The sequence below is a fragment of the Bactrocera oleae genome, chromosome 3 (genome assembly GCF_042242935.1).
Source record: "Bactrocera oleae isolate idBacOlea1 chromosome 3, idBacOlea1, whole genome shotgun sequence".
Lineage (NCBI taxonomy): Eukaryota > Metazoa > Arthropoda > Insecta > Diptera > Tephritidae > Bactrocera > Bactrocera oleae.
Window position 1 is genome coordinate 29,668,103 of NC_091537.1, and position 22,045 is coordinate 29,690,147.

Below are 22,045 nucleotides of genomic sequence, written 5' to 3' on the forward strand. Positions count from 1 at the left end.
TAATGTTTCCTTATGCCTTTCCTAAAATAGATAAATTCGAGTGAAAACTTACCCTAGACCCCATATAACTAATATTACAATTTTCAAACATCCGGTTGACTTTAATCCTTTTATATTGGTGATGGCACCTGAGGTATCTTAATGAAACTCAGACAGCATGTTTTTCTGTTATTCATATGTAATAATGCTAAAAATAGAAAAATCGGCTCAATACTATCCCTATCTTTCATATACCTAACATAACATATTCAAATTTCCGGTTGGCTCCATACCGTATAAATTTGTCTATATGTAAGATATCTTATCAAAATTTACTGAACGTATAATACTGCCGAAAATTTATACTCTTGTAACTTGCAATGATAAAATCCGGCTTATCCTTGCAAGTTGCAAGAGTACGAAATGTTCGGTTACACCCGAACTTAACCCTTCCTTACTTGTTTGTGGTAGTTTTAACACGAATAGTTCAGCTCTTAACCAAATTAATAGGCCGATTTTATATTATTTCATTAGGGGCTAGTCAAAATACATTAAATACAGTTTGAATATAACTTTGAAATCATATACCATAGCTAAGTATTTAATAACGCTATAGGCGCAAACTAATAAATCTTAACCATCAACATCATTTTTTGTTGGAACCTAACCTATAATCATATTTTAGTTGTTTAATATCACTGTTTATATCTTAAGAAAATAAAATAAAACAAATGTGAAACAAATTTTCGATTTCATCCTTGTCAAAAAACAATTAGAACGAATCTGACTGAGTTTCAAACAGGTTAACAAGTGAAGAAGAATTGGAAATAAAGTAATGTTACTGCTTGTGGTTCCCCAAATTTTATGGTAATCATTTGAAATATTTCGGAAGAATTGCAAATAATGTGAAGTTAGCTTTCCTTTCCCTTGGTTTGATAAAAATTGCTTGTGCTCAATTATAAAATATCTCCCTTCCGCTTTTTTGCTCTTCATTCAATGCTTTATAAAAAGTGTTACAGTGATCGGATTTAGTTAAAATATGCGCCGTTTTGTTCGATGATCTGTTTACATCTAGACGGCAACTTCATAATACCTTCCTCGTAGAAGCCCCCCTCCTTATTTGCGAAGAATTCGGACAGCCACTTTTCACAAGCCTCTTTTGAGTTCAACTTCATACCACCAAGGGCATTCGCAATGGACAGGAACAGGTGGTAATCACTTGGCGCTCCGTCCGGGCTATATGGTGGATGCGATAAAACCTCCCATCCGAGCTCCCGTAGCTTCTGACGAGTCATCAACGAAGTGTGTGGTCTGGCGTTGTCCTGGTGGAACACTACACCCTTCCTGTTGGCCAATTCTGGACGCTTCTGGTCGATCGCCTGCTTCAAGCGGTCCAGTTGTTCGCAGTAGATGGTAGAATTAAGCGTTTGGCCATATGGGAGCAGCTCATAGTGGATGATTCCCTTCCAATCCCACCAAACACACAGCAAAACCTTCCTGGCCGTCAATCCCGGCTTGGCCACTGTTTGCGACGATTCACCGGCCTTCGACCACGACCGTTTTCGCTTGATATTGTCGTATGTAATCCATTTTTCGTCGACAGTCACCATCCGCTTCAAGAATGGGATGAGTATATTCCGTTTCAGCAGCATATCGCAGGCGTTGATTCGGTCCAGAAGGTTTTTTTGCGTCAAATTATGCGGCACCCAAACATCAAACTTTTTTTTGTATCCAGCCTTCTGCAGATGGTTCAAAATGGTTTGGTGACTAACTCCCATCTCCTGGGCGATGTCACGAGATGCCATATGCCGGTCTAGCTCGATGTATTCCATGATTTGATCGGTATTTGTCGTCACAGGTCTTCCGCCGGCTGGCTTATCCATGGTGTCGTTTTCACCGGCTCTGAATCGTCGAAACCATTCCTCCGCGGTTCGAAGTGATAGAGTACCATCCCCCAAAACACCATTAATCTCACGGAACGTTTCTCTAGCGGATTTGCCTTTAACGAAGGAAAACTTTAAAATAGCGCGAATTTCGGCGTTAGTGAACTCCATGTTTACACGTCTATAACTGTTGAACGCAATATCCAAACTAATCATGCATAGCGTTGTTTTGTAGGTTATGTCAAGACCTTTCAAATTATGTATAGTGTTGCCAGATACGAGCTCTGTAGCGCTTTGTACATAGCCGCGAAATTCAAAAGACAAAAAAGCGGAAGGGAGATATTTTACAACCTTATATTACTATGTATATGACATATGGTATTTAGTTGTTAATTTATATGTTATTCGCTACATTATATAGTGCTGGTTTGAAAGTAGGGACAACAAATATAATCGTAATGTATATAAATGTATATAAGTAATGAAAGTATGGAAATATGGTAAGGAATTTACGCTTTATAAAATTTTAAGGAGCTTGTCAGAATATTAAATAGAAAGGACTCAGGATACATGCAGTGATTCTAGCTTATTCTAAAATACTATTTTTTGGAGTTCATTAAAGTTGGTAAATTATGTGCTAGTTTAATTAATTCCGAAAAACGAATTTTAAATCTTAAAATATTCAAATGGGGCATCTTTTATATAAACACTATTATTCATTATATTTTAAGTCATTTACTTTTCTTCCCAAAAAACACAATCTTTGCACTTTGACCACCTGACAGGATTCACTATATTTTTCCTTCCTTTGATACATTTTATAATTGTTTTCCATACAGCCGATTATAGTTTTATTAGAAAAACTGTGATAAAACGTTGCACCGGTGGCCAGCAAAAAGACAGCAAAGACAGTAAACAAAATTCTGTGTCAAGTGCGAAAAGTTCGGAAGTTCCCACCGATATTGGATCCACACCACAGTCTGGATCAGCAGCTGAGTATGTGTTAGATAAAAATTTGTATGCCGATATCAGACAAGCCACAACACATTCTGACACAGCGGAGAATGACACCAATGGCTACCGTAAATCGAGCACAGCAGTTGAGAAAAATGGCGGTGATACTCCCATTGAACCAGCTAAAATCGTGAATAGTGTCGAGAAGCCACCAGTACAAGCGCTTGGTTCAACAATGCAAAATGCCGTCACTGAATTGGCATCCCAATTGAGAAACTCTCAATCCTATCCACCGGACCAATGCCCCGTACAACAAGCTGACTACTGTGGCTATTGTCCACCGGTCAATTGTGTGCCTCCAATACCTAATGTGTGTAATCAAGCTCTCAGTCAACAGCCTAATCCGGATCAGAGCAATTTCTGCGCTGGCAATGTGCCGCAAATAGATTGGTGTCAGTTTGCAAATAATACACCCTTTTGGCCACCAAATAACCTAAATATGATGGGCAGTAGAGCTACGGTATCAGATGTTGCGGGCGCTCCAAAATCTCTAAATGCCGAGCCACAACAGTGCTCGCCCATACTTTGCGCACAACCACAGTTTTATGGCCCGACAGGCTACGCCACGCCCTGCTCCCCAGGTATCTGTACGCCACCCATGAATGGGCAACCTTCCCAAGTGGACGCAACTATTGCTGGCCTCAGTTATGCCGCCTTACCGCAACAGACCATTATAAATACAGCGCAGAAACGACCACAAAATGGATGTGAAACCAATGCTGAAGCCTGTCTGGAACCAACACCATCGTACAGTACGTTATATAATCGATCTTACTGTCAGCCACATGTGTCTGCATATTCAAATCCATTTTTACAACAAACACAAATGCAACCGGCTCCAATGCCAGTTCCACCTGAATGTTTCAATCCGTTTCATCCAAATTGCATTTCAGGAAGTTGTACGAAGGGTTGTATGCCAAGTAATTCAATACCAGTGGGGGATCCAATAATAGATCCATCCTGCAATTTGCACTCACCTTATAGTAATTGCTTTTGTAGCAATTGGTGTAAGTTATGTTTTTCATTTGACGTTGATTTTATTGCATTCGTTTGTTTGTTTTATTGTTTTTTTTTTTTTATAAATTTATGCTGCCTTTTTTCGATACGTTTTCCTATTGTTTGTTGATGTTGCATATTAAATTTATTATTGCTTTTGTTGTATTCTTATAAGTATACATATCGCACAAGCTTCGATTTGACTAAATTTATTCGTTGGTACTTAAAATATGAAAATTTAGGTCGAAACTTACAAATACCATTATTTTTTTAAAGCAAAGCAACTGAGCTGGTTGGCAGTTTTACGTTTGTTGCGTGTTACAACTATACCCGGATATCTCCCTCATGGTTCAAAATATCCATAATATATATTGCGGCAATCTGTTATTTCGCTATTTGGTAATGTTAACGGCATTCATGAAACTATAGCTGAAAATTTCAGCGGAGCTGTTTTCCGATTTCATGTAAAAAGTTTTCTTCAGAGAATGTTTTTATCCATTTCAAAGTCTTACATAGAGAACGAATACAAATCGGAGTTAAATAGGAAGTAGACGGGATCGTTCTGCTATTTTGGTCTATTTTGCATGACAATACTTAAGTTTCTTATGATATATCGATTTTTGCGGAAGATTAGGCGAAGTAGGCAAATTTTTGCTCCGTATATAATATAAGGTCTATTAAAACGAAATCTCTTATTTTTTCAATAGATGTATTGTAAAATAATGGAAATCGTAGATTCCTTCGTCATATAAGCACAGTTTCGATTGTCCAGGAGCTAAACATTGCATAAAAACCCGTTTGTAGCCATTTGAAGAAGGCTGAAATCCCATCTGCAATTCGCTGTTGAATCGCAACAAAATCGGTTCATTTCTGAAAGGGATGATTACTTTTTATGAAAAGATGCTCACTACCAATACTATCAATAATTGCTGAAAGAAGCAATCGACCTTTAAGCGGCCAATAAGAGGGGCTTAATTGGGTGGGTATACGATACTTTATAGTAGAGGAATGGCACCGCGTGATTACTGCCTGTTCATATTTATAGCTAAGAATTTTGCTAATTCATCGAATTTTCGACTTTTTCGCCAATAGAAACGTAAGTTTTTATGAGAGTGGCATTATGACATTACCTTCAAAAAGACAAGTTATGGAACAAAAACTAAATCGAATCATTCTAACTATTCTTCAATTTAATACAGAAATCATTAATGGATTTCTTTTTACTAGACCTATCATTATTATTGGTTTTTATGTTTTATAATTACCTAGAGATTTAGCGTATCGTTTGTAGATTTAAATAGGAATAATATAATAATAATAAAGTGACGATATGCAGTACAATCGCAGAGAATGGCTATGGTAGTTGTTTTAATTCATATGCTAAATTTTATTTCGTTAGATACATTATTATAGCACTATATTACCATCGGCAATATTTTTGTAGTAAAACTTGGGCCAAAAAGTATTTTCAGTGCATATTTATTTTTTAGAAGTGTTCAAATTGGTTGATTATTCGTAGTATGTTATCATTTAACGAACTAATATTTTCCTTTATAGGCTACATACCACAGCTACCTGGTGGAAATTTATATTGGTCCGATTACTGCAATTACTGTTGAAAACGCCAAATGCCATATTAATCCCTGATTTGTATAAAAACTTTTATTTATAACTATACATATTGTATATAAGTATATTTGCCAATATTTAATCGCACGTCCATATTCTTTACACTAACATATTGTTGCTAAATTTCGAATATTTTATCTACATTGCTCAAAAATTTCTTAATTCATAGGTCTACCCATACCGAATAACAACTCTCGAACGATGAATAATCAGCATAATAATAGCCACAACAACAATAATACACTAAGCTCAACACCCAGCGAAGATAGATATGCGGCACTCAAAGATCTGGACGAGCAATTGCGGGAAAGCAAAGCAGCGGCCACAGTTGTGAATGCCTACAGTGTGGACGCATTTGGAGCCAGTAAGTAAACTTTGCAATTGTTAATAAAGTATTATAAAAAAAAGTAAACAATTTCAAAAAAACAATGGTTAAACTTTTACATTTTCTTATTATTTTACTCTAGCAATATGTTGTTACATAGTATAATAGTTTTGTTCATCTAACGGTTATTTGTATAACCTGAAACTAATCGATATAGATATGGAGTTATATATAGGTATATAAATGATCAAGATGACGAGACGAGTTGAATTCCGATTGACAGTCTGTCTATCCGTCCGTCTGTGCGTCTATGCGAGCGATAACTTGAGTAAAAATGGAGATATCTTGATGAAACTTGGCACACATATTCCATGCCACCAAGGAAGTTTAGTATTACAGATGGCGGAATCGGGCCATTGGCACGCCCATTAATCGAAAACATATTAAGTATTATAACTAAGATACAATATTTGATGAAATATTGATATTTAGTTCAAAGAATGGCATTATCAAGGGACATCTATGGCTAAAAAAATAATGAAAATGTGGGCGTCGCCCCGCCCTCTAATAAGTTGAATGTACATATCTCCTAAATTATTTAAGCTAAAATAACCCAATTCGCTCAGGGCAAATCTTTTTGGCATCCCTACTCACTCTGTATAAATGGGTGAATTCGGATTATAACCGCCCCGCCCACTCCCTATATAAAGGTTCTGTTAAAAATTACTAAAAGTGATCTAAATCTAAAAATAAATACGCCAGAGACGTATAAATTTTCACCCGAGGTGGTACGAAAGGCTTTTATAGCGGTCTTAAATTTGGATAATGAGCGTGGCACCGCCCAAATTTAGGCGAAACGACATATGTATCTCGGGACCTACTCGACCGATTGTAATCAAATGCGGTATGTAATATTGTCCTGACATTCCTACATTACAGTGCGAAAAAACCACTTTTCATATAACAGTTTTAAATTCCATCTGATTTTTTCACATTCAGTATACGCATTAAAAACAAATCAATGTGTCTGGATGTATAACCGAAAATTGTCCAAATCGGTCTATAACTTTTTTGAACCCAGACGTCAAATATGTGGCCCCAGTGCGTATGGCTGACTTTTTGCCGAAAATATCGGTTAATTTGTAAGATATGAAATTGAATTTCGAGGAAAATATTTTTTGATAATACATACACATATATCGGCCAATGCGCTAGTTATTTTAATGAAATCGAGAGAGCGTGTTTTACTAATAACAATGTATCTTTGTGCTTTAAATGCATAAAATTTGGCGAAAACTTGCCCCCATATAACTAATATTCACGATTTTGATCTAATCTTAATTTCATTTTTATTTTCAACGGTTAAAATGATCCAAGTTTTTCCAAAAACTGTTACAAATGATTCAATTGCGTTAGATAGAAAAGGTGCAGTATTTCCTAGAAGAGTGAGAAGTAAATGTTCTGCAAACTATTGACAACTTTACCCTTTTTCCAAAAAAGTGTTGAAGATAAAACTGGTAAAAAGTGATACGGATTGGGTTTAAGGTTGTTCAAATCATTCAAGTATAGTATTGGTATTTAAACCGAGTTCACAATAAATAATGATATTAAGTCATAGTAAGAAATTACCTATTTGTCACAAAGTTCTTATATCAAATGATTGGACTAACCCTCAAGAAAATAACCCGCAATTGTTTGCTTATTTTGTTTATTTTGTTGTAGTATTTAGAATCACGAACTCCTTACATAATACCCTATTTTATGCAATATAAAACATATTTTATTATATTTTTAATATGTATTCAATTTTTTTAGATGACTTTAGTAATGGCGTTAATCCCTTCAAGCATCAGCAGGCAAATCCGTTCCAGGCCGTCACTCACGGAACATCGCCAACAGCAACACAAAATTATTTTGGTCAAATGACAGTGATATCGAATGGCAATGGCATACCGTCACATGCACCAGCCGCAGCACATTTCTACAATTATAGTAACGGCTTTAGTAATGCAGCAACTTCAGCCGGCACAACGTCTGCTATGTTTCCGCTCACTGTAATGGGGGCTGGGCCAAGCGGTTGTGGGTTCGGTCTAGGAGCATTACAGCCAACGGCGATTGCGGCCACTGGCGCCGGCGGCGGCGCAGCATTCAACAACCCATTTGCAGTATGTCACGAATTTTACCACCAACAATTATGTATTAATTAAGTATCGTATTAATTGATTATTTGCTTTACTATTTACAGGCAAGCGGTGCAATGAGCACCAATAATCCCTTCTTATGAGATATTTGCGGTAATCGGTATGAGTCGGAGCCCAAGCGTAACTACAAAGCGCATCCTTATTAACTTTATATATAACTACTGACATGGAATTATGTGTATTGTCCTGCAAATACAAATACATGAATTCCAGGAAGAATATTAGTTTAATACTGAGGCGAAAGTTGATCATGTTCATTAAACCAAATTAATTGTTTCCAAATATATTTAAATTGAGACCGTGCGTAAGAAATTTATATATATGTATATATAATTGATGTATATATACATATATGTATATATGAAAAGAAATTAATAACGATACTTTTTATGACAACCAACCAAAAAGATCTAGAAATGATTTGCCTGAATTGCTCTCGATTTAACTTGCTCAGCAGGAGTTTAAGAAACTCTAACAATGGAATACATTTTAAATATAGAAACTATTAAAATATATATAAATACTGCGTAAAATATTCCATTTGAGGCGAAGTAAAATATTTAGTAGGCGCAAATCTCTTTTACATACATTTACATCTAATAATATGTATGAATAATCTGATAACTTAATATACATAAATTCGTCTATATAACTTCAAAATCAAAAAACACTTATACATACCTAAAAAAGAGAAAGTTTTAGTATTTGATTCCCTTTAATTTTATCGTACACGAGAAAAATCCTTTGCCGGCCAATGAAATGAACAAATTCATAGAAATATGTTACATACAACAAAAATGCTCTAGTAGCTGTATAGAACAAAATGAAACGGAAATGCTTTAAAATGAAACTAACTAAAAACTAAGCATATTTAGGTTTAACAACGACCTAATAAAATGTAAATTTCAACTATAAAAAGTAAAATGTAAATCAAAAATGTTAAATATTAAATAGAAACGTTGCAAAATTAAATGAAATATTTTGATTATTGTAAAAAAAATAATAATTAGATAGCCACAATATGTAGAAAATTTTGCAAAAATCTCATATGAAGAAAGGCGGTTTCATAAATGTAAAATAAAAAAGTTTAAACCCACAAACAATACATACGACTATATCGCTTAACGAAACAGTTAATTTAATAAATAAGCTTTGTCAGTTGTGGCATTGTATAGTTACCAAATGTTAATACATTTTTTTTTTGAAGGCTAACAATATTTATTTGCTGTTGCCTAGTGGAAAATTAGTTTTTAAATTTGTAAATGCTTCAAACGATTTTTAAACTACCATAAAATTTCTTAATTAATATTTATTTTCAAGAAAATTAGATACAAACTATTGTGTGTGAGTGTGTATGATTATTTACCAAATTAGCTAAGACTCGAAACTCCATTTTATCCTCCTTTTTTTGCATCTATGTATATTTTAAAATAAAAATACAATAAAAAAAATGTTATTATCTTTTGTAAAATAAATACATATGTATATGTATGTTGATGCGTATGTCTTTTTTAATTTTTTTATTTTTATTTTAGCTTGTTGAAGAAGTCAATATTATTACCATGCCTTTTCATTTGTTAGCACTAAATTTAAATTTTCCATTCTTAACGAAATATACACACACACATTATATTGAACATGTGGAAATTTCAATTGGTTTTGTTTTATTTGAATTTCAAGTAGTTAGTTATCTCGTTGAATGCTATAATAAATAAAACTGCGTAACTTCTGAAAAATATTCAAAACTTATACTTGAAAATCTAGCAGCATGTTCTTCATTTCGATTCGATAAAAGTTTCTACTTCTAACAATATTCGATCAGAAAAATGAAAACATTCTCGAACCTTTTTGGTATAGACAAAAAAACATTTTAGACTCTGCCAAAATAAAACTCTGTCATTTTTCTCTGAGTCCAACGCACTTTACTTCAAAAATAAGAATACCAACTGTGGTATAACAATGTGAATAGATAAATGCTAAGTAATTTCAAGCAACTATAGTTAAAATCTTTAGAAAACTCAACCACAAAAAATAAAACTTATGCTGAGAGTTTACCACTTCGACAGAGCTGAAAAGTTGAAGGTGATTGTAACTTTTTCTAATAAATTGTATTTGAGTATCGTTGCCACTCTCTTACAAAAAATTTTATCTATGTATAGTATTGTTCTAACATTAATTCCACCTTATTAATGTTTAATCAATATCCTTGAATGGATCTCAGCGATGTTTACTTTGTAAATATCTGTAAATATTTGAAAGTGTCAGTTATACATGAAATATCTGATAACTGTAACTTATCTATATGGAGGCTACTCTAAAAGAGTGCGTTGCTATGACTATCACTCAATGGGTCGTGGCTTCAATTGGCGGTCGTGACCATAAAATAAAAACTTATTTTTAATAACGATCGCTATACAAAATAATATTTTTATAAAAACATTCAAGAGTTCGCATGTCACTTAAAATTTGAAGTAACACTCTTTTGATCAACACCATCAGGCATACTCAATAGCAGTAGATGTTGCGCCAAATAATTCTTTACTTCAATTCCTTTCTATCAGTTCCTAAAGTATGATTTATTTTAGGCTTTTTTCCAAGATTGATGGAGAAGCATGTAACAAAAAAGAATGATGGAAATTATACCTAAAATAAAAACAATTCCGTACAAAAGTTTGCAGAATAGTTTCCAAACAGATATACATAGTTCTTCACAGAAAACTTAGGCAACATCAAACGTACTATTATAAAATACTTAATAGAAACCAAAATAAAACTAGTTCCACAAAATATATTTTGTAGTGATCAACATTTAGCTTTTCAAGGACGAACACACCAAACCTGACTATTATCCATTATTTGTTAATATGATAAATTATTACAATACTACAAAAAAATTCATGAAGCTATTTAAAATTAAAAAAAAACATTTTAACATTATTTTCCTGTTAAAGTTTATTTTTGAACTCAATAAAAATGCAACCTATTCTCTATTATTAAAAAGCTTAATTTTACGAGAAAATAAAATCATTTTTATTAAAAATATTAATATTTATATTCATATGTATAATAATTTATGGTGTATATAGTGATCGATAGAATTGACTCCAAATGTAACAAATAAAGGAAATTAATTTGATTTAAGAGTTTATCCAAAGTAACAAAAAGTGTTTTTAACATTTAATATTTATAAAAGTATAATTTTTTTTACTTATGCAAGGATCAATTGCTTTGTGGCCTTAATTAGTTAAGTAAACGAATAAAAAAATACTATTCGTATAAACTTTATACTATAAAGTTTACAACGACTATTTGTCTGAGATATTTTTGTATTCGAATTCGTTTAAAAACTCTGTTGCAATAACTAAAAAGCTAATGTATGAAATATTTCCTTTAAATTTATCATTGTGGTTTATGTGTTTAAATTCATATTGTGGACAATGCATACATTTATTCATTACAACACTACGCATTTATACATCTCTCACAATTGAGGCAGTGTATCGATTAATATCAGTTATCAAAAGTTTAAATCATAACGAAGTTATATGTATGCAAATAAATAAATAAATACAAATAATTACATAAATTATCTACGTAGTACGATTCCTCATTAATAAATTCAAATGGTAGATCTTTTTCTGGTAAACTACAGTTGGTATATGGTTTCCAAGAGGTGCTGATGAGATTCAAAACTATCTGTATCCGTATTATCTCATCGATAATCGTCTCACAACGATCGGCATATAAATTGACCACAATTTGATTCACTTAAGCCCGTCTAGATTAGTAAGTAATATTATAATACCCTATTACGTATCTATACTAGATCGAGTATAGTTACCAGTTCACAACGGTATTCAAAAATTTACATTACGAGTGGATATCGATTACCTACCGCAGACAATTAAGTGGGCAATCCACATTTGTCATAGTACGCAGAAATATAAAAATCAGGAAACAGATCTTGAGTGGTTTCCTAAACTATTTTGCGAACTTTTGTGCTTCCAAACTTGAATATCTTTGAAGAAAATATGTATACTTTATTTATGACATATTTACTAACTAAATATTTACCAAAATTGGTCTTCAAAATATCTTAGCTCTTAAAATAATTTATGCATTTTTTCAATTAATATTTACATTCATACTTTTTTATTGTGAAATATTTTTTAAGAACTTACGTTTTTTATTGATTCATAATTTCTTTAAATTATTATTTTTAATTGCAATAATTGTGCCTAAAGGCTGCATTTTTATAAATTGATAGTAAACAGCTTTTCAAATTCTTTAAAATTGCCAAATTAGTCATTTCACGACGAACGTAGAAATTAATTCAGTCCTACTAAACATAACTGTTTTAAATTCGAATGAACGTCGTTATTTTCAGTATCTTTATGTTTATTTTTACGAGTTCTAAAAAAAAATTTTAAATATTGAACAATACTGCCCAATACTTTGAACAGTGCTTTCAAAAAATGCATACTTGTGGTTGTTATCTGCGTTTTCAAGAATACTGGCTTCAGTGGCCTTCCGCATCTTGTTATAGTATCGCAAGTATTCTGCAAACTTTGTAGTTCAACTGCCGCCAAAATATTTATGAACAGTGGTACCAAAGATATATTTTACAATCAAGATTGTTTGTATAAATACATGTATTATAAACTAAAATGTTCTGTTATATGTGTACCGTGATTCAACCGCGACATAGAAATCTATCATAAATATGAAATTTAATGGTATAAGTCCATTTTTACCACTTATGAGCCAATAGTTGAATAAAATAAAAAGCCAAATATTTATTTTTCAATTATTTCCATTTGTATTTGCTTTTTTTGTATTCGTATTTCCATTTCCATTTCGGTTTAATTTCTAGTTTGTTCACTCATTTCATTTATTTTCTCTTTTAATATCTTAGTAGCATTTTTGCGCCTCACCTCATTTATTTCTTGCACACGATATCTTCCGCACATGTGTGTGTGTTTTTTTTTTTTTATAGTTTTCATGTTTTCCGTTCATTATTCAAAGTAAAAAATTGCGCATATTAAATAAGTAGAAAAAAGGTACAACTACACATGGTACTAATTCGGTTTACTGTGTCATTTAATAATATTTATTATATTAATTGTGTATTCATTAATTTATATTTATTTTGTTTTACATTCACTTACAAATTTTCTTTAACAAATAAAAAAAAATTTACAATACTTACATAAAAATATAAAAATGTTGGTTACATATATAGAGAAAGCAATAGATATGCAAGAATAAGTAACTTACCCAAGTGCAGCACATAGTGAATGATGAAATTTTTCTAAACGACTATTTTATACTGCTTGCGGCACTATTATTAAGTCAGTTGAGCTCTTGGTCACAATATGCACATCTACGTGAATGGTTCGAAAAAAAATGGTCATATAACCAAGAGCGCCGAACTATTATGACTTTCCTAATATTTTGATGAAAAAAGACATTCTTAAGAAATGGAAGCATAGCGCTTGGCTATAAACGCAAATTCGGCAATGAAGAGATTTCGTTTGGGAATATTCTTTATACTTATGAGGCAGAGGAGTACAATTATAGAGCTTTATATTTAAATTAAAACATTAAAAAGAACATAAATAACTTTATTTGTATGCATTATATTGGCATACAATCAATAATGACTATTTACTTCGTTCTGAACACAGTGAAAAGTTAAAACAAATTAAAAAAGCTACTTACGAAATTAATATTATTTCTTCTAAATATTCGTCATTTATTATTGAAACTCATATCTCTTCCATATTTAAAGTTCCAACACTCTGCAGTAATCGTCTGCATTCTTTTATCTGTCTTATAATAATTACTTTTTTAAATATTTTAAATTTAAAAAGTTAAGAATTAAACTATTTATATTCGCAAGTGGGACTTTTAGAGCATTATTTTTGTCGTATTACTTATATAATATTTATTTTTATATTTATAATATAATAATTTAGTACATTTAATAATAAAAGGAAGCAGCTGGGCTGGTTCGAAAGTGTTTACCGGATTTTGGCGCTCCGTTGCTCAGTTGTTTTAGTGCTAAATAGTTGACTACAGAGCTGAGCAGCTACGTACATACATACATAGGTGCATGAGACCACGAATGACATTTACACATACTAGTACAGCACATATATATATGTTTATATAATCATTACTTTTATTTTCCTACGTTAGTCTGTTCTATTTAAAATATGTTTACTTCATTTTTTCAGTGTTTTATTTTTTATATAATATATGTTTTTGAATAATTTATAATAGTAATGAAATTTCATACATATATTATTTGCATATTATAGTGTACATGTTACAATATTTTATGGTTTATGTATATATAAAGTATTGTTTATTTTTCAATTTACTTTATATAGCTTACTACATACTAGTATGTCTGTGCAAGCTGTACGAAAATAAAGGGAGCTATTTGTAAGTACGCAAAACTCGGTTTTTTTGTGGACTAAATAGCTGATAATTTTTGAAATTGTGTTTTGTAAAAGAATTTTTCGTTTGTTTTTTCTTTTACTTAAGTGGCGCAACTGATAAGTTAGAAAAATTCGAACCAGCATAATCACAAACCCTTTAAAATCTTTTTTCGTTTCTTAGCACATTTTTGCAAAGTCTCTGGCCTCATACGTTTATTATTTTGTTAATTTCTCATATGGTATGATTTTTTGTCTTTTGTAATTATGATATATGGTAATTATATTTGTGGATATACATGACTTCATATCAGACCTTTCCTTAAAAGCTTTTACTGTATAATATACTTATTTTATTTTACATTAGCATTCAAAGCATTCATTTTTTTGTAGTGAAAATCATATTAAACGTTATTTTAGATTCCATTTCACTAAATTATATTCACATTTTGTTAAGTTAGACTTCACTAAACCATCAGAGAGTGCAGAAAGAAAACTATTGAATTTTTCACCTACTAAATGGCTTGAGCATTTTAATATTACACAAGGAAAAGTATGCGATTTTGTTCCATAATTTGGATCGGTATATATATCGGTATTTTATCAATCAAAAAAGTACGCAATCCATCGCTACAAATGAATTCTATCGTAGATGTAACCCTGATTGTTCGAAGAAAATTTAACAAATATTTGCTGCAATGTTTCTCATTTCAGTGACAAAACAAGCTTCAAATAGTTGCATAGCCCTTTTCTTGGAATGCAGGCATGTAAGAACAAATTACGATCCAATACTAAATTTTCGAGTAGTCATCATATATATGTACATAAAATAACTAAAACAATAAGGACATTTGCGTTCTCCAAGTTACAAAACAAGTTATCTCATATGAAAATTAACAAAGCAATAAGTATGAGTATTTTAAAAATTTAAAAAATCGACAAGCACTTTGTGTAATAAAATTCTTTTGTAGAATATAGGAAAATGCTACTTTATTTTCGAAAATATTACTCCAAATAGTATGTTTAATAATTACAAATATTTACAACAAATTTCGCGCTTAAAAAATGCTCTCAAACTCGCGCCCATAAACAGTGAAGCATTAATTTAAGTCAATTAAGCTCAAAAATTGTGTTTTCATATCTACCTAAAATAGTTTTAGCAACAACCAAAATATTTTTTCACTTGTACATTGTAAAAAAACTTATCTGATGTTTAAAATCAATCGCTTCTTCTAAATCTAATATAAATATCTATAAATATGTTTGCAATAAACAATGAGATTTCAGTGCGCACACGTTCACATTTTGCAGCGCGTAATGTAGCGCTGGAACAAATATTGTCGAAAATGCTGGCTACTTGAAAATTGTTAGCAACTTAACTCGAATTAACCCGCTTTTTTCCGTGCTTGCTTTCTTCAAAACTGTCTTCATTAGAGTTGAAGAAGAACAAATAATCGAAGATAATAACTATGGTAATAATTATCAACTAAAATATATAATACCATAATATGCAAGTGCCAGTTATTACGCTCATTTATATATATATATATATATATATATATATATATATATTTGTATCCATTAATTGATTCATAAATTTATGCAATATATATGTATATATTGTATAATATATAAATTTAATTTTTCGTATTTTGGTAGTCGCTTCTACGTTATTTAATTTGCTCTTTAAAGCTTAAAATAGCAAAGGTTTCGCATTAAATTGTGATAATTTGACGATACTCATCTCTTTCTAATTGTTATCATGTTTGTTGTTGCTTTATTTTTATTTTTTATTGTTTTTAAATTTGCTTACTTTGTTTTAGCGCTTGCTGTGGCTTTTCATTTACACATTAATCGTTATAAGTAATGTTGTATATTTCATTACATTTATGTATATCGGTAAAATTATATAATTATATTAAATTTGTTGCGGTGATACCGCGAGACGGTAGTAGCAGCAGTAGTAGCAACATCAGCAAACTTCCTAAAATGCCCAGTATCGATGAATATTTATATATTTATGAGTTGTGTGTTACTATTTAGTTGCGTATATTTTTTTCTGATGAATGTAATGTATTGGCATAACGAGGATTATGCCAAACTGCTGCCGCAAATGTAGTTTGCTTACGTGCCGTTTGCCTTTGGTAACGGTCGTACCAAATATAATTTTTCGCCTTGCTTATTCGTATAAATCGGTGCTCTTTGGTAATGATCTACTAATTGATCTAGTGTGTGAAATTTACGTTGGCCAATGCAGTACATGCTATTCTCAACGTGTACACGGAAGTGCTTATTGCGGCCTGGCGCCTTAAGAGAAACCGAATAATCACCCATCTGAAATTGGGAAAGAAATATTATATTTTATCAAACAGCTGTATTAATGAAAATAGTAGTAGTGTAATAACTAACATAAAAAAAATTAATAAATATGTATTTTTTACTAACAAAATTTATTTAAAAATCTGTTCACGAAATTAGTAGTACTATTTTGTTGAAAGAAAAACAGAAAAAATCCAGTTATCCATACAATTTTCAAATACTACATACTTTCAGTTTACTAATATTTGGTTTAAAACCTTTATTATTTAATACATCCATACACCGACGTTGTATAGAGTCTATTGAATCCTTAAAACACTAACCAAAGTTGTGTTCTACTTGATGGATTTGCTGTTGCACACATCTCCCCAAAAATGTTTAATTGAATTCAGGTCCAGTGCTTACGCCGGCCAGGACAATACAACGAAATAGGACCGACACCATGGTACGAAAAGGTAGGCCATACTATAATACTCAGACCACAATATTTAAAAGTTTTGGTAGTGTACCTGGTATGATATTATGTGTTTGGTAGTGGACGGACATACTTTCTGGACCTTGTTCCTTCAAAAAAATGTTGCTTTTACCAGTCCACAGCACATTCCGCCATTTTTTAGATGGCAAATTGAAATGTTTTTTTGAGAACTTTATTCTTAGTCAAATGTCAAATAAGTTACTTTCCGGGGACTCCTTTTCTTTAAATCGTTTTAAAATATTTTTCTACGATCTATAAGAGTAGTAACCGATAAGCTTAAATTATTTTTTATCCATTTTGGATGATGCGTAGGGCTTGATTTTCACATAACGTATAATCTGTCTGTCCTGTAATATTAATTTTTTTGAAATTTTCCCCCACGATTTTCCCCTTTATCATTGTATTTTATAGCATTGCATATCATTCTGGAGCTGTATTCCACTATAATTTCGATTCCCTGTAAGTTCTGTTTCATTTCCTTAGCTTCATTATAAATTCATGCTTCTCGATAGAACAGCTTTATAATTTGAAGCGGTTGAATTGGCAAGTTAATTTTTTTTTCTCTGTTTTTTCTCTTTTACCCATGTGCTGCCCGTTAGCAACTTGAGACTTTTTTGAGACTCTCTTCATTGGCAGAAAATTGCGGACAAAGAAGAAGTAAATAACTATCTTCACGAATTTATTGTTTCTTCTCTGCAAGGAGCCTAACACTCTCCTCTACTAAATAACTAATGACATTCCTTAATTAATTTTCATTGCACTTAAATTGAAGAAGTCTAATATATGGGTGTTGTTGCTAGTACAAAATTCACTGAGTGACTGCCGTGGCTTTGCATTGTTTTGCAGCTTCATTTATAGTGGTTTCGGAAGCGTTAGACTTTACTACCGTATTGTGCACGGGCCAGAATACGTCCATAACGAACACCAACAAGGATATAAACTGACCCAAGTTATATTGCTACGTACTCTTATCTTGCATACAGAACAGCAAAGGAACGTGACTGATACCGATTGGAGATTGTATTAAGTCAGTCCTTTACCTGATGAAAATTTAATTCGGTTACGTCGAACCGACTGCCGTATGAACGATAGTAATTAAGCGTTATGTTGAGTTTTTGAGTTCAAGAATATCTAAGATCTTTCTTTTTGGTTACTAGAAATGATAAGTGATATTTAAATTGGCCGAAAATAATCATTACATAACTGTATTACCTGTTCTGCTTAAATGTTGTTATAGTCTTTCGACATAAGACAATACGTAATCAACAAAATAGTTTAGCATTTTAAATAAACAATATAATAACAAAATGTAATTAAAAACACTAAAAATAGTTCTAGTTCCAGGACTATACTACCACTACTATTATGCTTACATTAGTCTCACTATCTCGTATAAGGAAATCACCATCATGTCCATGTTGATTCAATACTGTGTCACATTGGCTACGGGTGATAGCGCCATAATACCAAGATTTTCCAGCCAAATTTGGCCTTTCCATAGGTGCCATAGGTGGTGACGATTGTGCTGACATGCCGTCATTGCGACGATCGATTGAGTCACCGCCACTGCTACCGCCTCCGCCGCCATTGCCGTTGCCACCGCTATTATTGCGGAACGGTGTAGCTAGATAATCGTTTAACTCTTGGAGATAGTTGCGTGGAACTAAACCGACTTGACCTTGATTATTTCTTGCCTTATACCAATCTGGATCAGATGCTGGACGATCGACAATTTCGAGTCTGTCACCTTTCTCAAATGACAGTTCTTGGTCATTGTTCGATGAGAAACTATAAAGCGCGACCTAAAGTGAATATAATTTAAATTAATGGTATGTATATGTCATTGAAATTTCATTTTATTAAATTTGGTAAAAAATTTCACAAATAAAAAAAAAATTTACCACAATGTCCAGCACATTCTCCGCCATGGCATATGTGTGTATTTCACCGTCATTATCACAATCCTCAGTTGTGTAATTACTTGGAAACCATCCGACGGCATTTCCACTCTGGCCACGCCACCAGCCATCGTTTGACTTTTCGAGTATGAGGATACGTGTTCCTTTGCTCAGTGACAGTTCGTCTGGCTGTTGGGCTTGATAATTATATTTAACGATTGCAGTGCCAATAGCTTCGGCTGGATCTGGTGGTAAACGCCGCGACATTGTTGGACTTTCAATTTGTCTTGAGGGGGAACAATTTGGTAATGTTTTCGAACCAGAGCCTTTTTTCACCTTTTTCTTAATGCTGCAAGAAAGCAAAGTACAAATTAACAATCAAAATTAGACCGAGTTATTTGTTTTTTATTAACAAATCTAAGGATGAACGCGGTAATTGTTTGCTAACGATTCAAATTTAAGAAGGTTGGGCTACATGTCATAGGATAGGTATGTGGACTTTTGATTAAACTATATGTACCATATATATGGGTGGATTTCCATTAATATAACGATGGAGGATATCTATGTATATTATGTAATGCTACATTTATGCCCAACTTCAACTTTAATAATAAGATTCTCAATATTTTATCTTGTGTTGATACTCTCCTAATATGTTCTCCAGAAGAACAATTAACAAATAACACCATAAATTGGAACACATCATTTGCCAAACATTTATCAAGTTTTAAATTCACTTTTGTAAATCCTGTATACGAAGTGAAGGACAATTATTCTAGCATCGGTTGTCGTTTTACAAGTAATATCAAAACATTGAGCTCGGATTGATATACATATATATCTTTATAAGTCGTTTAAAAAAACCTACATTTGTAAAAACAAAACGATTCGGTCTGATAAAATAAACATAAATTGGTTTAAAAAAAATTGTTGGGAAATATTTGAAAAATATTGAGTTAGATTCCGCAGACGAAAGTGTATCACCTATTAAATCATATTCCTCAACTAATTCAATATACAGTTTTAGAAAAGTTAAAGGCGAATCTTTTAGTGGACAGGATAACATACTAGAAGAATACATTTTTTTTAAGATTCCTGTTAGCTACTCGTCAGCCAATCTATGAATAACCGAATCATTCAATACAAAATATCTTCAATTTGATTTTGGTTTTAGTGTTTTTTGTGTAGTGATTGCAAACAATAGGCGAGCAAACTACGAATACGAAAACCATAAAGTATATAAAGCAGCATGAATACCAAACAAAATTATAGACAAAACTAACACATTACAGAAATTAAGACTCATAATTAGTGTAGCATTCATAAAAAAGCAAGAAAAGTTATTAAAGAGTAAAAAGTGTAAGTTCAGTTGCAGTAAATTGTATTTTTCCTTCTAAGTACTTAAGTAGGCGCCAACTCACCTATCGAATAATGACGGTTTCTCCTTCTTCACATAATTGCTAGGCACATAACCTGACAGATTGCGATTATTTTGCACACGCCACCAATGTTTCGAATCGTCTAGCAGTAAATAGCGTTCATTTTTTCGCAAATCTAATTCTTGCGCACCTTGCGCCGCATAATCGTATTTGGCTACAACGTAGCAAACGTCTTCTTGTGATTTGCCTGTAAAATACCAAAGAGAAATATCAAAAGTAATTTGCATTCAATAAACAATTACAACCGACTTAAAGTAGCAACACACAAACATACATACGCGCTTAATGCTCGGCTTTGCCCGACGGTTAGACTTCACACAAAAAGCGGTAAAAAATGTTTCTGTTTTACTCAAATTTATTTTAGCAGATTTTTTTTTTTTGGAACAACGTTTAATGTTATTATATTATATATTATTGTTTATGCTTATGCAATTATGTATGTATGCGGTCTACTTTTTGTTTAGTACCAACCGTGTTTCATGTTGCCCGCCATTGATTGTTGACCGCAACTGGAGTTACCGCTGCTGCTGCCGCCGCTGTAATCGCCTGGGTATCCGGCGATATTTGACGCTGCCGTCACTTGACCGAAGGTCACGCTCTTGTGCTGTGCACTACAACTGGATGCGGTCGACAGGGTGCGTTGGTGTTGCTGCTGCTGCTGTTGCGACTGTGAGCGTGGTTGATATGAGGCGGCCACGGCAATCGCTGTTGCGTGTTGTTGTTGTGGTGTATGCCGATGTTGATGTGCTGGCGAACCCGGTGTTGCTGGATATGGCTGAAGTGGATATTGTTGGTGGTAGTGGGCACCGACTAAGCCACCACCACTACTACTGCCTATCAATACGTGTGGTTGTTTATGTGATTGCTGGTGATTATGATTGTGATGGTGTAATTGATGTTGATGTTGTTGTTGATTTATCGGTACGTTACTCGCCGTTGAGGAATCGGGGATATTGCGAGCAAATCGTTGGGGATATTCCAACATTCCAGTGCTCCTCTAAGCGCGGAGGAGGCGTCGTCCTACGGGTTCTCACTAGATTTATGGATGATGCTAATCACAACGGCGGCAATTTGGCTCCTGAGTATAAGTGAAAATAGTTTCAATGTTGCCCTCGGTTAGTCTGACGCGTTGCCAATTGAGTTCATTCATTGCTATAACAACGATAACAACAACGAATAGACGACAGTTGGCGATGTGTATGATGTGTTTGAACCAAAATTGATGTGCATACGAGTTCAGTTGGTTGATGTAATCAATCAAGAAATGCAGAAAGAAAACAAATAAAGAAAGAGAAAATGCCAACAAATTAAAATTAAGCCATTCACTAGCAGTAAATAAGCAAATAGAATAACAATTATATACAATAATAGCAAATGCAAAAAATAATATTTCGTAACAAATCCAAAATATGATGGTGTGCTGTAAAATTACGTAGTATGT

At 32.7% G+C, this 22,045-nt stretch overlaps 2 protein-coding genes across 7 annotated transcripts in view; one reads left to right on the plus strand and one right to left on the minus strand.

Moving 5' to 3' along the window:
• The window catches only part of drongo (Arf GTPase activating protein drongo), a 111,096-nt gene extending 99,480 nt beyond the window's left edge, over window positions 1–11,616 (plus strand). For 4 of the 6 annotated variants that reach the window (XM_070106343.1, XM_070106345.1, XM_070106346.1 and 1 more), the window contains 5 exons: window positions 2,702–3,628; window positions 3,770–3,883; window positions 5,671–5,865; window positions 7,642–7,991; window positions 8,072–11,616. In XM_070106343.1, the coding sequence (XP_069962444.1) occupies window positions 2,702–3,628; window positions 3,770–3,883; window positions 5,671–5,865; window positions 7,642–7,991; window positions 8,072–8,110 (1,625 nt within the window). In that variant the 3' untranslated portion in view covers window positions 8,111–11,616. Of the gene's footprint in view, window positions 1–2,701; window positions 3,884–5,429; window positions 5,523–5,670; window positions 5,866–7,641; window positions 7,992–8,071 lie in introns of those variants that run through there. The other 2 variants (XM_070106344.1, XM_014237948.3) reach the window with 2 other exon arrangements.
• A 1,206-nt stretch (window positions 11,617–12,822) lies between these two features.
• Window positions 12,823–22,045, minus strand: part of dock (SH2/SH3 adaptor protein dock) — a 44,635-nt gene continuing 35,412 nt past the window's right edge. The window contains exons 2-6 of the mRNA XM_014237951.3: window positions 21,076–21,756; window positions 20,587–20,791; window positions 19,166–19,511; window positions 18,638–19,066; window positions 12,823–16,804 (exon numbers count right to left, since the gene is read on the minus strand). Coding sequence (XP_014093426.1) covers window positions 16,595–16,804; window positions 18,638–19,066; window positions 19,166–19,511; window positions 20,587–20,791; window positions 21,076–21,589 — 1,704 coding nt within the window. The 5' untranslated portion in view covers window positions 21,590–21,756 and the 3' untranslated portion in view covers window positions 12,823–16,594. The remainder of the gene's footprint in view (window positions 16,805–18,637; window positions 19,067–19,165; window positions 19,512–20,586; window positions 20,792–21,075; window positions 21,757–22,045) is intronic.